The sequence below is a fragment of the Sorex fumeus genome, unplaced genomic scaffold (assembly GCF_029834395.1).
Source record: "Sorex fumeus unplaced genomic scaffold, SorFum_2.1 ptg000043l, whole genome shotgun sequence".
Taxonomy (NCBI): domain Eukaryota; kingdom Metazoa; phylum Chordata; class Mammalia; order Eulipotyphla; family Soricidae; genus Sorex; species Sorex fumeus.
Window position 1 is genome coordinate 25,492,708 of NW_026606100.1, and position 12,466 is coordinate 25,505,173.

The window sequence follows — 12,466 nt, forward strand, 5'->3', positions numbered from 1 at the left end:
GCAATAGAAACAAAGAGCCTGACAACTGGTCCTTAGTGGACAGCCAACCAGTTGGGAGGGGAGGGTGGATAGGTCAGGGGAGGGACCACCAGACAGTGATAAAGGGAAGTGATCATCCCGAATCAAGACCAGCTGTTGAAAAGGAGGTAAACTGACATGCATGATACCGTATTAGTACAGTACTGTAAAACCACAGTACCTAAAAAGTGAGGGTGGGGGGAGGAAAAATGAAAAAAATTTTAAAAAGTGTTGGGGAGGTGAGAGAGAAATCAAGGACATTGGTAGAGGGAAGTGGACACTGGTGAAGGGACTGATGTTGGAACACTGTACACCTGAAACTAAATCATGAATAATTTTGTTAGAAAAAAACCCATTCTAAGGAACTAATCAAAGATGAAAACAGATTTATCAGTAGGCTGTTCATATAGGTGTTATTCATGATCAAGAATAGAGTAATTGTCCTAAAAAGGACAGAAAGGAACATCTTTAGACTTTCTGATAACAGAAAAATATTCGTTTGTTTCACTTATGTATATATATCATCTACACAGAAAAAGATGTACAAGATATATTAAAACGTTATTTTATTGCCTGATGGGATTACTGATGATTTTTTTTCTTCTTGTACTTTCTAAACTTATATATTAAGAGTACATTGTTTTCATAATAATAATAACATTGTGCTTTTAAAGAAACCACTATTGGCATGCTTCGTTGACATTTTGGTGGTTTAGAGGACAGCTACCTTTGTATATCAAAACTATGAGTCAAAACAATTGCCACATGATAAACATGTGACCCAAACTAAAATAAATATTTTTTCAAAGTTTACTGAGGAGACAGAGTAGGGAAATGAAGAATACCCTGGATCACTGGTGGAGGGACACATTTAGTGGGGTAGACTTAGGATTGGAGCACTGAATGCATGAAACTCTTGTTACTAAAAACTTTGTAAACTACAGTTACAGTGCTTGGCAGGAAGTGGGAGGGGGGAATGAAGGATGGAAAAAGGAGAAGTTATAGAATCTTGTCTTAAAAGGATTTGGGAGGAGGGTGTTTGGGCCACACCCAGCTGTGCTCAGGGTTTACTCCTGCTTCTGTGCTGAGGGATCACTACTGGGGTCCATATGTAGTACTGGGGATCAAACTAGGGTTGACTGCAAGTGCCTTATCCCCTGAAACTAGTTCTCCAGTCCATAATCTGAAGGATCCAGAGTGATGTATATGTTCCTGTCTTGAGCATATCAATCTCAAGTCCTGAGATTGGGAAAACTGTATAAAGGATATCAGCGATCTCTCTGTATTAGTTTTTACAACTGCAAGTACAACTATAATTATCTCAAAATCAAAGATTCAATTACCAAAAAGAAATGAACAAAAATAGAATGAGAGTCAGAGAGATAGTAGGGCAAATTAGGTAGTTAACTCAAGTTTGATCTCTGCTACTACAAGCTCCATCAGGAATGATCTACCTCTGAGTGGACAGCCAGAAGTTAGCCCTGAACACAACCTGGTGTGGCGCCAAAACAAAACAAAAAAAGCAATTTGTTACCTATTCTCCCCCGCTTTTATTTGTTGCTTATTGCCTATGTTCAATTCTGCCAAATTATTGTTTCTGTGTTTTAAAATTCTGTTTGCAACACACTTGGCCCAAACTTCAAGCATACTTCTAAGTCTCCTATGGTACCTACGAGCTCTGGAGAGAGCTGTAGACTGTATCCGGGGCAGAAGGTTCTGGATGAAGGGCTGGAACCCAGAGCGGCCAACTTGACTCAACATGCTGCTACGCAATAATCAAAGTATCTGAAAAATACATTTTAAGAAAATCTGAATGAGTAGTAGACAAACAACTTAATTTTCCGTTATTTCACCATACTCCCAGAGAAAAACTTGGTCAGTGGGATTCAAATTCCTCTATACTGAGGAAATTCTTACCTTTTCTGTAACTAGAAAGAAAAGTCCCCTTCCTAGGACACAGGTCTACCCTCCCTTTCTTAACAATACCTTAATTTTAATTTTTTAATTTTTGGTTTTCAGGCCACATCTGGTGATGCTTAGGGGTTACGCCTGGCTCTGTGCTCAGGAATTACTCCTGGCAGTGCCTGGGGAACCATATAGGATACCTGGAATTGAACCTGCGTTGGCCACCTGCAAGGGAAGCATCCTACCCACTGTACTATCACTCCACCCCCAAATTACCTTAGATTTTATGTAAGAAAGTGACTATTAAGGATTATGAGCATTATGAGTGGTCAAAAATCCTAAAGTTTAATACTTGTGTACAGATAGTAAATCTTCACTGTAATTCCTACACAACTACGGAGTGTCCAATAGATTGCTAACAAATGCAACTTCAAGAGGAAGTCATTGATAACCAATGAAAATCTTCCAGGTAGCATCTCTCAATAGAACTCTAAACCACACAGTGAAAATATCAGTTTGATCCCCGTAGACACAAGAAGTGGAGGTGAGAGACACAGCAGTGAATCCTGGAAGACAGCAGCTCGCCCGAAATCTCTCCAGACCCCATACGGAGTCAGTTCTACCCAGGCACCTCCAATGAAGCAGGTGTGCCCTCTTTGCCCACTCCAGATGAAACCCCGATGGCCCAGAAGCAAAACCCAGGTATGCGGGTTCAAGAACCAAGACTCCAGGCCACATGGCAACAGCAGAGATTGGCTGACCCTTCCCGCCTCCCTGCCCACTTGGGGTCATGGCCCTCATGCCCACAATATGCCTCTGGGCACTATCTCAGGACATCCATGGCCTTGAACCGGAGACTACCAAGTAAATCTCAAAATGGATTAGCTCCCTACTTACAATTTTAGAATCCAGAAGCACGCAACCTCTCATATTCATATAATAAGCAGTAGAAAATAAATTACCATGGGGTATGGTGCTGCCAGCAGGTCAATCTGTACCTGTAAGGTGAGTGCATCAGCAGCCTGATGGTCCCTTAAGACTTCTGGATACCCCAAACTGCTGCTGTGCCTTTGGCCAGACCCCATCAACTTGGGGCCAAATTTACCAAGAAAGTAAAAGGCCAAATTTAGGTATGTGGGAGGCACACCCAAAAACCACCTCTAGCTCAGCTATATAAAAGCAAGGCCTCTCTGGTTCCTGATCAAATTGCTTAAAGGACATGTTCTCAGAGACTCAGAAACAAATTTTGGAACCCAGCAGCTTTTGGCAGAAATGCGTCCAGTCCCTGCAGTAGGTTAGGTGCAGGGCCACTCTAGGGGGGAAAGGGTGCTGTCCCTCCACATGCTCTCTCTTGGCGGCTCGGTGGCCGCCATCCTCCAGAGGCCACTGGACAGTCAGGTTTGGGCCTGCAGTGACAAGACACATGGGGTCTCATGAGATGGGGTGGAGCCGGCCCTTTCCTTCCCACCCCAACGAGACCCTGAGTCACCGGCCACGATCGGCCTCTCTGGCTCTTGATCAAGCTGCTTAACAGCCATGATCCCAGAGACTCAGGAATAAATCTCAGAACCCAGCAGGTTTTGGCAGAAATCCCTCCAGATTTAATTGTTAAAATTTTGGAATTTCAAAACTGCGCGGCCTGTGGCATTATGAATGATATCATACATTATTTATAATCAGCAAAAGAAAACAAATTGTCTACGATTGCCTTTTCAGCAGATCTAAGTGTTGGGGTTACTGACACTGTCACTGTCCTCCCATTGTTCATCGATTTGCTTGAGTGGGCCCAGTAACATTGTGAGACTTGTTATTGTGTTTGGCATATTGAATACGTCACTGGGAGCTTGCCAGGCTTTGCCGTGCAGGCGAGATACTCTTGGTAGCTTGCCGGGCTCTACGAGAGGGGCAGAGGAATCAAACTCGGGTCAGCTGTGTCTGCCGTGTGCAAGGCAAATGCCCTCCCCGCTGTGCTATCGCTCCAGCCCAGTGCTGGAATAAAATCCCAAATAATAATGGTGGGTCTGGTGTCGAAATATTGAATGTAATAAAAGCAGAGAGAGAGAGTAATGTGGAAATCATCTGCCCCACAGGTAGGGAGAGGGTGTGAGATGGGGGGTATACTGGGGTTTTTGGTGGTGGAAAATGAGCACTGGTGAAGGGACGGTTGTTTCATTGTATGACCGAAACTTAAACCTGAAATCTTTGTAACTGCTTTCATGGTGATTCAATAAATAAATTTATAAAAAGGAAAAAAAAAAAGTAAGGTGGAGTTTATGCCTAATTCAATCAGCCTAATCAATGGATGAATAAATAGCAATACTCCTACATTAAAACAAAAAAATAAAATAATAGTAATAATGGTGATAAAATGATAACAGTACTTTGTTTTAGCATAGAAGCATGCAAGATTAGGCTATAAAATCAATACCCAAAAGTCCATGGCTTTCCTATATGCAAACAGTGAGAGAAAAGAAAGCTACATGAAAAAAACAATCCGGTTCACAATTGTGCCCCAGAAAATCAAGTGCCTAGGAATCAGCTTAACTAAGGAAGTAAAGGACCTGTACAAAGAAAACTACAAAACGCTAGTTCAGGAAATAAAAGAGGACACGAGGAAATGGAAAGATATCTCCTGCTCATGGGTCGGGAGACTTAACATTGTCAAAATGGCAATACTACCGAAAGCATTGTATAAATTCAATGCAATCCCTATAAGGATACCCATGACATTCTTCAAAGAAATGGAGCAAAGACTCCTGAAATTCATGTGGAACAATAAGCCCCCACGAATAGCTAAAGCAGTTCTTGGGAAAAAGCAAATGGGAGGAATCAACCTTCTGAACTTAAAACTCTACTACAAAGCAGTAATAATTAAAATAGCATGGTACTGGAACAAAGGCAGAACTGCAGACCAATGGAACAGGGTTGAATACAGTGACATCTCCCCTCAATCATACGATCATCTAATCTTTGATAAAGGTGCAAGAAATGTGAAGTGGAGTAAGGAAAGCCTCTTTAACAAATTGTGCTGGCATCACTGGACGGCTACATGCAAAAAAAATGGGCTCAGAACTCTGCCTAACACCATGTACAAAAGTAAGATCAAAATGGATTAAAGACCTCAACATCAGACCAGAAACTATAAGGTACATTGAAGACAAAGTTGGCAAAACCCTCCATGACATTGAAGCTAATGGTATCTTCAAAGATGCCATGCCACTGGCCAAGCAAGTGAAAACAGAGATAGATAAATGGGACTATCTTAAACTAAGAAGCTTCTGCACCTCCAAAGAAACAGTGACCAAAATACAAAGACAGTCTACAGAATGGGAAAGGATATTCGCCGAATACACATCTGACAAGGGGTTGATATCAAGGATATACAAAATACTGGTTGAACTCCACAAGAAGAAAACATCCAACCCCATCAAAAAATGGGGCAATGAAATGAACAGAAACTTTCTAAAAAAAAAAAATCCGAATGGCAAAAAAGCACATGAGAAAATGCTCTACATCATTAATCATCAGGGAGATGCAGATCAAAACCACAATGAGATACCATCTCACACCTCAGAGACTGGCCCACATTCAAAAGAACAAAAGCAACTGTTGCTGGCGTGGATGTGGCGAGAAAGGGACACTCCTTCACTGTTGGTGGGAATGTCGACTGGTTCAGCCCTTCTGGAAAACAGTATGGACGATTCTCAAAAAATTAGAAATTGAGCTCCCATTTGACCCAGCAATACCACTCCTGGGAATATATCTCAGAGAGGCAAAAATGTATAGTCAAAGTGACATCTGCACTTGTTTGTTCATTGCAGCACTCTTTACAATAGCCAGAAACTGGAAGAAACCTGAGTGCCCAAGAACAGATGACTGGTTAAAGAAACTTTGGTACATCTACACAATGGAGTACTATGTAGCTGTTAGAAAAGATGAAGTCATGAAATTTACATACAAGTGGTACAACATGGAAAGTATCATGCTAAGTGAAATGAGTCAGAAAGAGAGGGATAGACACAGAAAGATTGCATTCATCTGGGGGATATAAAGTAACAAAATATGAGATTAATACCCAAGAATAGCTGAGATCAGTACCAGGAGGATTACTCCATAGCTTAGAGGCCAGCCGGGCATTCTAGGAGAAAGGGCAGCTCAGATAGAGAAGGGAGCACCAAATAAAGGGTGTTTGGAGGATCCTCCTAGAAGGGGAGATGCATGTTGAAAGTAGACTATGGACTGAACATGTTTGCCACTCAATGCCTCTTTTGCAGACCACAACACCCAAAAGGAGAGAGAGAACACAAGGGATTGCCCTGCCACAGAGGCAGGGGGGGATGGGGGGATGGGGGTGGGGGGGATATTATCCATGGTGGTGGAAAATGGGCACTGGTGCAGGGATGGGTATTTGATCATTGTATAATCGAAACCCAAGCACAAAAAATTGTAAATCTACAACTGTATCTCATGGTGTTTCACTAATAAAAAAAAAAGGAAAAAAAATACATTTACCACACACATATATATACACACACATATATGTAGATATATAACGATATTAACTCTGCTTTTGTTAGAACCTTTGAAGAACATCAAACTAATGTTTCCTGGAAAAATGTTTATTACTATCAACCATGTAATTTTTTTATCTAGAAGTATATTTGACAACAATGTATGTATTTAAGTAGACAATTTGATATAAATTTGCAATGTAAAATAATAAACATTTTCAAACTAAAAAAAAAAGAAGCATGCAAGATTATTTTGAAATATAAAATACAAAATAGAAATAAAAAAAAAGAAATTACCTAGCATGTGCCCTTGGCAGGCAGGCTTGAATGGTGGTGGAAAAATTCAAAATAATGGTAGTGGAAAGGGTAATGGTGGTGGTATTGGTATTGAAGATTGAATTTTAATCAATTAATTTGAACAAATTTATGAAAATAAAAATAAAAAGTGGAAAAAAAAAGTAGGAGGAGGAAAGGCCAGAGGCAGTTGCCATACCTTTCTTCCTGCTGCCCACAGGAATTCTAAAGCACACTCTTACATGCCTGGGAGGGCAATGCCTGTATTTAAATGACCATAGGCATATTCTGTGGAGAAGGAGTACATGGCCAGAAGGTCACAGTTGAGAATTTGGTGGACAGGGTAAAACTGGTCAAACTGGGTTAGCCTGAGTGAAACGTTAGAGAAGAATTTAGAGGCTTTGGAGAAGGTATCATGGATTGCACAAAATGGTAGGGGGGCTCCTTCCTACGTAAGCACAGAAAAAATCTATCCATCACTTGTTTTCACAAGGTAAGAAAAAATGCTACAGGGATTGTTCGTTTTGTTTCTTTTTGCTTGTGGGTCTCCTTGTCACTTTTACTATGTGAATATATATGGATATATTACAACCCTCTAACACAAGCCCCAAAATATCAGAGTCCACGCCAAAGTGAAGAGAGAATGTATGGGTGCTTCAACTTATACCACAAAGGCACAGAAAGGGGTAGAAGAGACAGGCAAGACACATCTGTTGTGAAAGATATGGTATCTAATCGGCAATAGAAAGCATTACATGCTGTTTGGGCTGAGTTCACTGTGAGTCTGGTAGCTACATAGAGAAATTTATCTCTATCCCATCGTAGCATAACATAAAACTAAGCTCTATAGTGCTTAATAAGACAGATTACTTCAGTAGCCAATCAATTAGTTACATGTGAATTCTCCTAAATACCCACATAACAGCCCAAAGGGTAAAACAATCCAAGAAAGACACGAAAATTCTAGTTCTGTCTCCCCAGTCACTCTCAAGATCAAGTTGGATATAACCTTGTAAGTCAGCTGTGGAATGGTCAATGAGTTACTGCTGCTTTTCCCATAAACTTCCACTCAAGTTTCTAAGAACTTTGGAGCTGAACTGAACTTAAGTTAGGTTCTGCCTGTGCTAGCTGGGTGCCTTTCGGAGACTTCATCTTAAGGCCTCTTTTACTTGTGAATCGGGGACTGTTATAGTAAGAAACTCGGGATTAATGGAAGAACTAAATGAGGTGATGCTGGATAAACATCGGTATTCCTAGAGATTGGTGGTGCCTTGAAACCTCTTTATTTTCTTCAGGACCCATCAAAAGAATTCAATGTTCTTGGATGGATATACTTACAAGTTAAGCTTACTGATCGTCTGTCTTACCTAAGTTTAATTGAAAGCTCTGAATTTAAAAGATCATCAATTGCTTAAAGAATGCACTAGAAATTCAGACGTCTCCCAGGTACCACACCATTTCTGACTGGCCCCTCCCCGCACTTAAGGTTCATCCTGTCAGGGCTTATTAGACCTGCAAAAAGCTGACCGCAGATTCCAGGAACAAAGGGTGTGTGTGTCTAGACTCCTGTCACCCGATTCTCTGCATGTTTTGCCTCTGGCATGTCTCAGGTGCCCCTTTACACCTTCTAAACAGAAAGCCCTTATCTTAATGATTTGAACAGAGAACTGAACTTTAGTCCCTGCAGATTTCTCCCAGAATCACACACATGGTATGTAAATAGCTCACTAAAGACCGGATGATAAAAGCTCACTGCCTCGGAGGGCAGAGGCTAAATGATGGGGGGAAGGGGGCCGTGGGTGCACCCAGACGTGCAGGAAAGGCCTATTCCCAGGCCGCCTGTCATCCTGCAAAAGGCGGGGGTGACGGAGCTCCGCTGCAGAATCCTGACTCACAAATCGAGGGAGACAGAACACTCAGGGCCCCCCTGTCTTGGACGCACGGCCAGTTTCCACACCACCTCCGCGGCAGGTGCACTGCAAACTGGACCCGGATTCCAGGCCACAGTGCGGGTGCCCACCTGGACCAGGTCCTCCCTTGGCGAGCACTGCAGGGGGGCGGGTGCGCCGGGCCTCCAGGTAACCCAGGGCCTCGGTGCCCAGATCTATAGAGGGGTCGCGCGCCCTGGGCTGTCCAGCCCGCCGTCACCGTTCAGTCCGCACTCCCACCCGCTCGGAGGCCCGACTCGGGCCGCCGTTCTTCCGCTCGGGCCCCCACGATCCCCCGCAGCACGCGCTCGGCCCGGCGCCTCTCCATCCCGTGCTCGCCTCCATCCCCAGTCGCTGCCTACCTGCCTGCCTCCCAGCAGCTCCCGTGGCGCTCCACGCCCAGCTGCTCCAGGCGTCCGTGCACTCGCCTCTTTCTTCCGTCCACGTCCCGCAAGATGACGTTACGTCAGCGGCGTTGGAGGAAACCCAGGCCGCGGGGCCTCCGCTGTTGGCGTGGCGCGGGGACCCGGCGCGGAGCTGCGCTACGGAAACGGCGTAGTCGCCTTCCGAGAATGGGGTCTGCGCTCCACGTGGCGCGCCACGCCACGCCCCCGAGGCCCGGCAGACGCGGGGAGGCGGGGCTCAGAGAGTCCGCATGCACCCCAGTCGCGCGCCAAAGACGCGGCCCCCGAGCCCTCCCTTCCTGGGGTGCTGGTAAAGATGCCCCGGACCCTCAGCTGCTGGCAGCTCTTCCTTCTAAAGTGTGTTTGTCAGTGCTGAGCATCGGGGCAGGGGCGCATCTGGGAAGTAAATTGCATCAGTTTACGGCTGTTTACAGAATCGGAGCTGACAGCAAATTCCTGTTTGTTTACCGGGGGAAATGTTGGTACTGAGATCAAATGCTTTACCCCCTATGGTTTCCCCCACAAGAGACTCAGCTTCGGCATGAGCATTGGTAAGAATATTTCTTTTTGAGACAGTTGTGTTCAGGAGAGTTGGAACTTTCCCAGAAGGGATTCTTGAGTGGAGGGCCATAACTAGTGGGTCTTTTTTGAGTTCAGAAATCACTTCTTTTCAAGCCAGTTTATTCATTGTAATTTATTAGACACTAGCTGTTCAAGCACCATGTGAGGAAGGCATTGTTTGTTTCCCCTAATGAGTTCACAGCTTTGTGGTAGAGAGAGATAACTGCCCAAATAATTATAATACCATGCTGGAATAGGGATGTTGGACAAGAGATTCCCCTAAGACATTAAAAAAAAAAAAAAGACTAGTCTTAGGGTTTGTTTTCATTGGCTATTGTCGATAACTTGGCTTTGTTTCTCTATATTCCAGAAAGGCGCAAGATCATAAGGTATTTGTGTTTCTCCTTCTACCTTATTTTGCTTAGCATGTTCTAGTTCAAGTTTGTAGCAAGAGGCAGGATTTCATTATTTCTTATAACTGAGAATTATTCCATTAGGTATATATACCACAATTTCTTTATTCACTCATCTCTCCTCAGATACTTGGATTACTTCCAGGTCCTGCTACTATAAATAATGCTGCAGTAAACATAGTTGTGCATATCTCTTATAGAATTAGTGATTTTGTGTTCTTAGGTTACCTGGAAGGGAGGAACAGAGAAGGTACGTACCCATGGGTAATGTGACAGATTCTGACAATCTGTCAGAATTGTGGTTATGTATGTTTGCATGCCTAAAGCATAAATATTAGTATCATAAACAATATTCTCAAAAAAGAGATTTGTGCTTTGAAGGGCAAGAAGCAGGATCATCTGAAGAATGAGACTATGAGACATCCTGGGAGAAGTGCCTGTGGGATATGACAGGAGAGGTTTTTGGGAGGCAAAAGGCTGTAGACATTAAAATTTTGAACCTCTAAGGTATAGAATTATGGCTTTTGAAATACTGGAATCAGAGCCAGAGTGCCAAAATAGCAGGTAGGGCGTTCTTGAACATGGCCTACCTTGGTTTGCTTCCCAGTATTCCATATGGTCACCTGAGCAAAGCCAGGAGTAACCCCTGAGTGTAGGCAGGTGTGTCCAACTTTCCCCGGGGGGGGGGGGGCGGAGAACACGATTTGGAATAAGATTTGCTCTGCTTTGTGCATTGGGAATTAGAAAAAGGAGGTTGATTAACCTATTGCCAAGGTATTCTGAGAAATGAGGACTAGGGACCAGGGAGGTACACGAGGGTCCGGAGTCATGGACACTGGCTCAATCCCCAGTATTACATGATCCCATGGCACTGTTGAGTGTCACCCTGGAGGCCCCTGAGCACCTCTGAGTTGGGTCCTTGTAGCTCCCCAGCACTGTAGGCATTGAGCAGTGCCACATCCTGCGGCCATTTAACCCTCTGTCTAGTTAGCTGAGGGACCAAGAGCAGCACCTGGTCCCTCCCATACTACTTGGGAGTCCCCCTGAAAAAAATTGATTGATGGATAACTGATTTGGGCAAGAAGTAGGGGGAACCAGAAGAGGGAACACTGATGTCCTCACTATTAAGAAGGGAAGGGTCCTGGCAAACCTGGTGGTGCTGTAGTAAGAGTCAGAAAATAGATGAGCGAATAGTCCTTTTGTATGAAGAATGAGAATGAGGAATGTGTGTGAAGTCTGGAGCACTCATCCCAGTTATTTCCATTTAAGAAGGCTAAATTGGAATATGTAAAAAGTTGAATAGCTTGGTTGTCCTGTTCAGTAAAGGTACCCTTGGGAGCAGTAACATTTACATAGCACAGCTGGTAGGGTGTTTGCCTTGCACACAGCCAGCCCGCCGAGCCGGGTTTGATTCCTCTGCCCCTCTCGAAGAGCCCGGCAAGCTACCAAGAGTATCTAGTGTCCGCAAGGCAGAGCCTGGCAAGCTCCCAGTATTCAATATGCCGAACACAGTAACAAGTCTCAAAATGGAGATGTTACTGAGCCTGCTCCAACAAATCCATGAACGACGGGCCATTAGCTTCCAAGATCCTGAGTCTGCTTTGCTGGACCACCTGTTTACTGCAGCACTTCCTCCTAGTTCAGCAATAACTTCTACAAGAACTTTGCCACTTTCTTCCACGGAAATAGGTTACTTTCCAGGTACTGAGGAATCAGGCACAATGATAAGCTTGTCAAAGATATTTACAGTTAGCATTTTCTGCTCATGAAGCAAGGTTTATTATAAGTCTTCTCAAAGCTAGCCTCCCCAAGTGTCACATGTCTTCCCCACTAACTTGTGAGCTCACAAGGGGCTATACCTGGAAATTCTGTTTCAGTGTGGTGCACAGTACTATTTTCACTAATATTATGTATTTTACTGAGTAGTTTTTACATTATTTTATTAAAAAAGATTTAAAAGTTAAAGATAAATATGGCCTTATGCATGGCTTACATGGGTTCTATCCATAAGGCTCTCCAAGAACTCCAGGAGTAAGCCCTGAGCACTACCAGCTGTGTTCCCCCACAACAAAGAGAAAACTTAAAGATAATGACAGAAATGACATTTTAAAAATAGCCTCAAGTATAAGGACTACATAATTTTGCTTTGGACCTAAAGTTTTTTGTGCTTCTTGACTCCCAGGATTTCTATCCTAAGTCAAACCAACCCTTCTCTATCCAAGGTGGATAAATAGGAAAAGACCTTTTTTGGAATGTGAGAGGGAGATCCTCCTAGGCAGGATCTCCTGCTAAGGGCACCCATGGACCACTCCCAGGGAAACTTGATCAGATGGGCCAGATAGCTGAATACTTGGGGAAAGCAATGTAGCACTGTTTGACCCCAGCAGTGCTGGAGCCTCCAAGCCTACCCCCTGCAGTACCTGTGGTATGTG

At 43.8% G+C, this 12,466-nt stretch overlaps 1 protein-coding gene across 3 annotated transcripts in view; it reads right to left on the reverse strand.

Annotated features, from left to right (window-relative positions):
• Nucleotides 1–12,466, reverse strand: part of ALDH18A1 (aldehyde dehydrogenase 18 family member A1) — a 128,750-nt gene that overhangs the window by 40,985 nt on the left and 75,299 nt on the right. For 2 of the 3 annotated variants that reach the window (XM_056121052.1, XM_056121050.1), the window contains exon 2: nt 1,692–1,790. In XM_056121052.1, the coding sequence (XP_055977027.1) occupies nt 1,692–1,779 (88 nt within the window). In that variant the 5' untranslated portion in view covers nt 1,780–1,790. Of the gene's footprint in view, nt 1–1,691; nt 1,804–12,466 lie in introns of those variants that run through there. The other variant, XM_056121051.1, reaches the window with a different exon arrangement.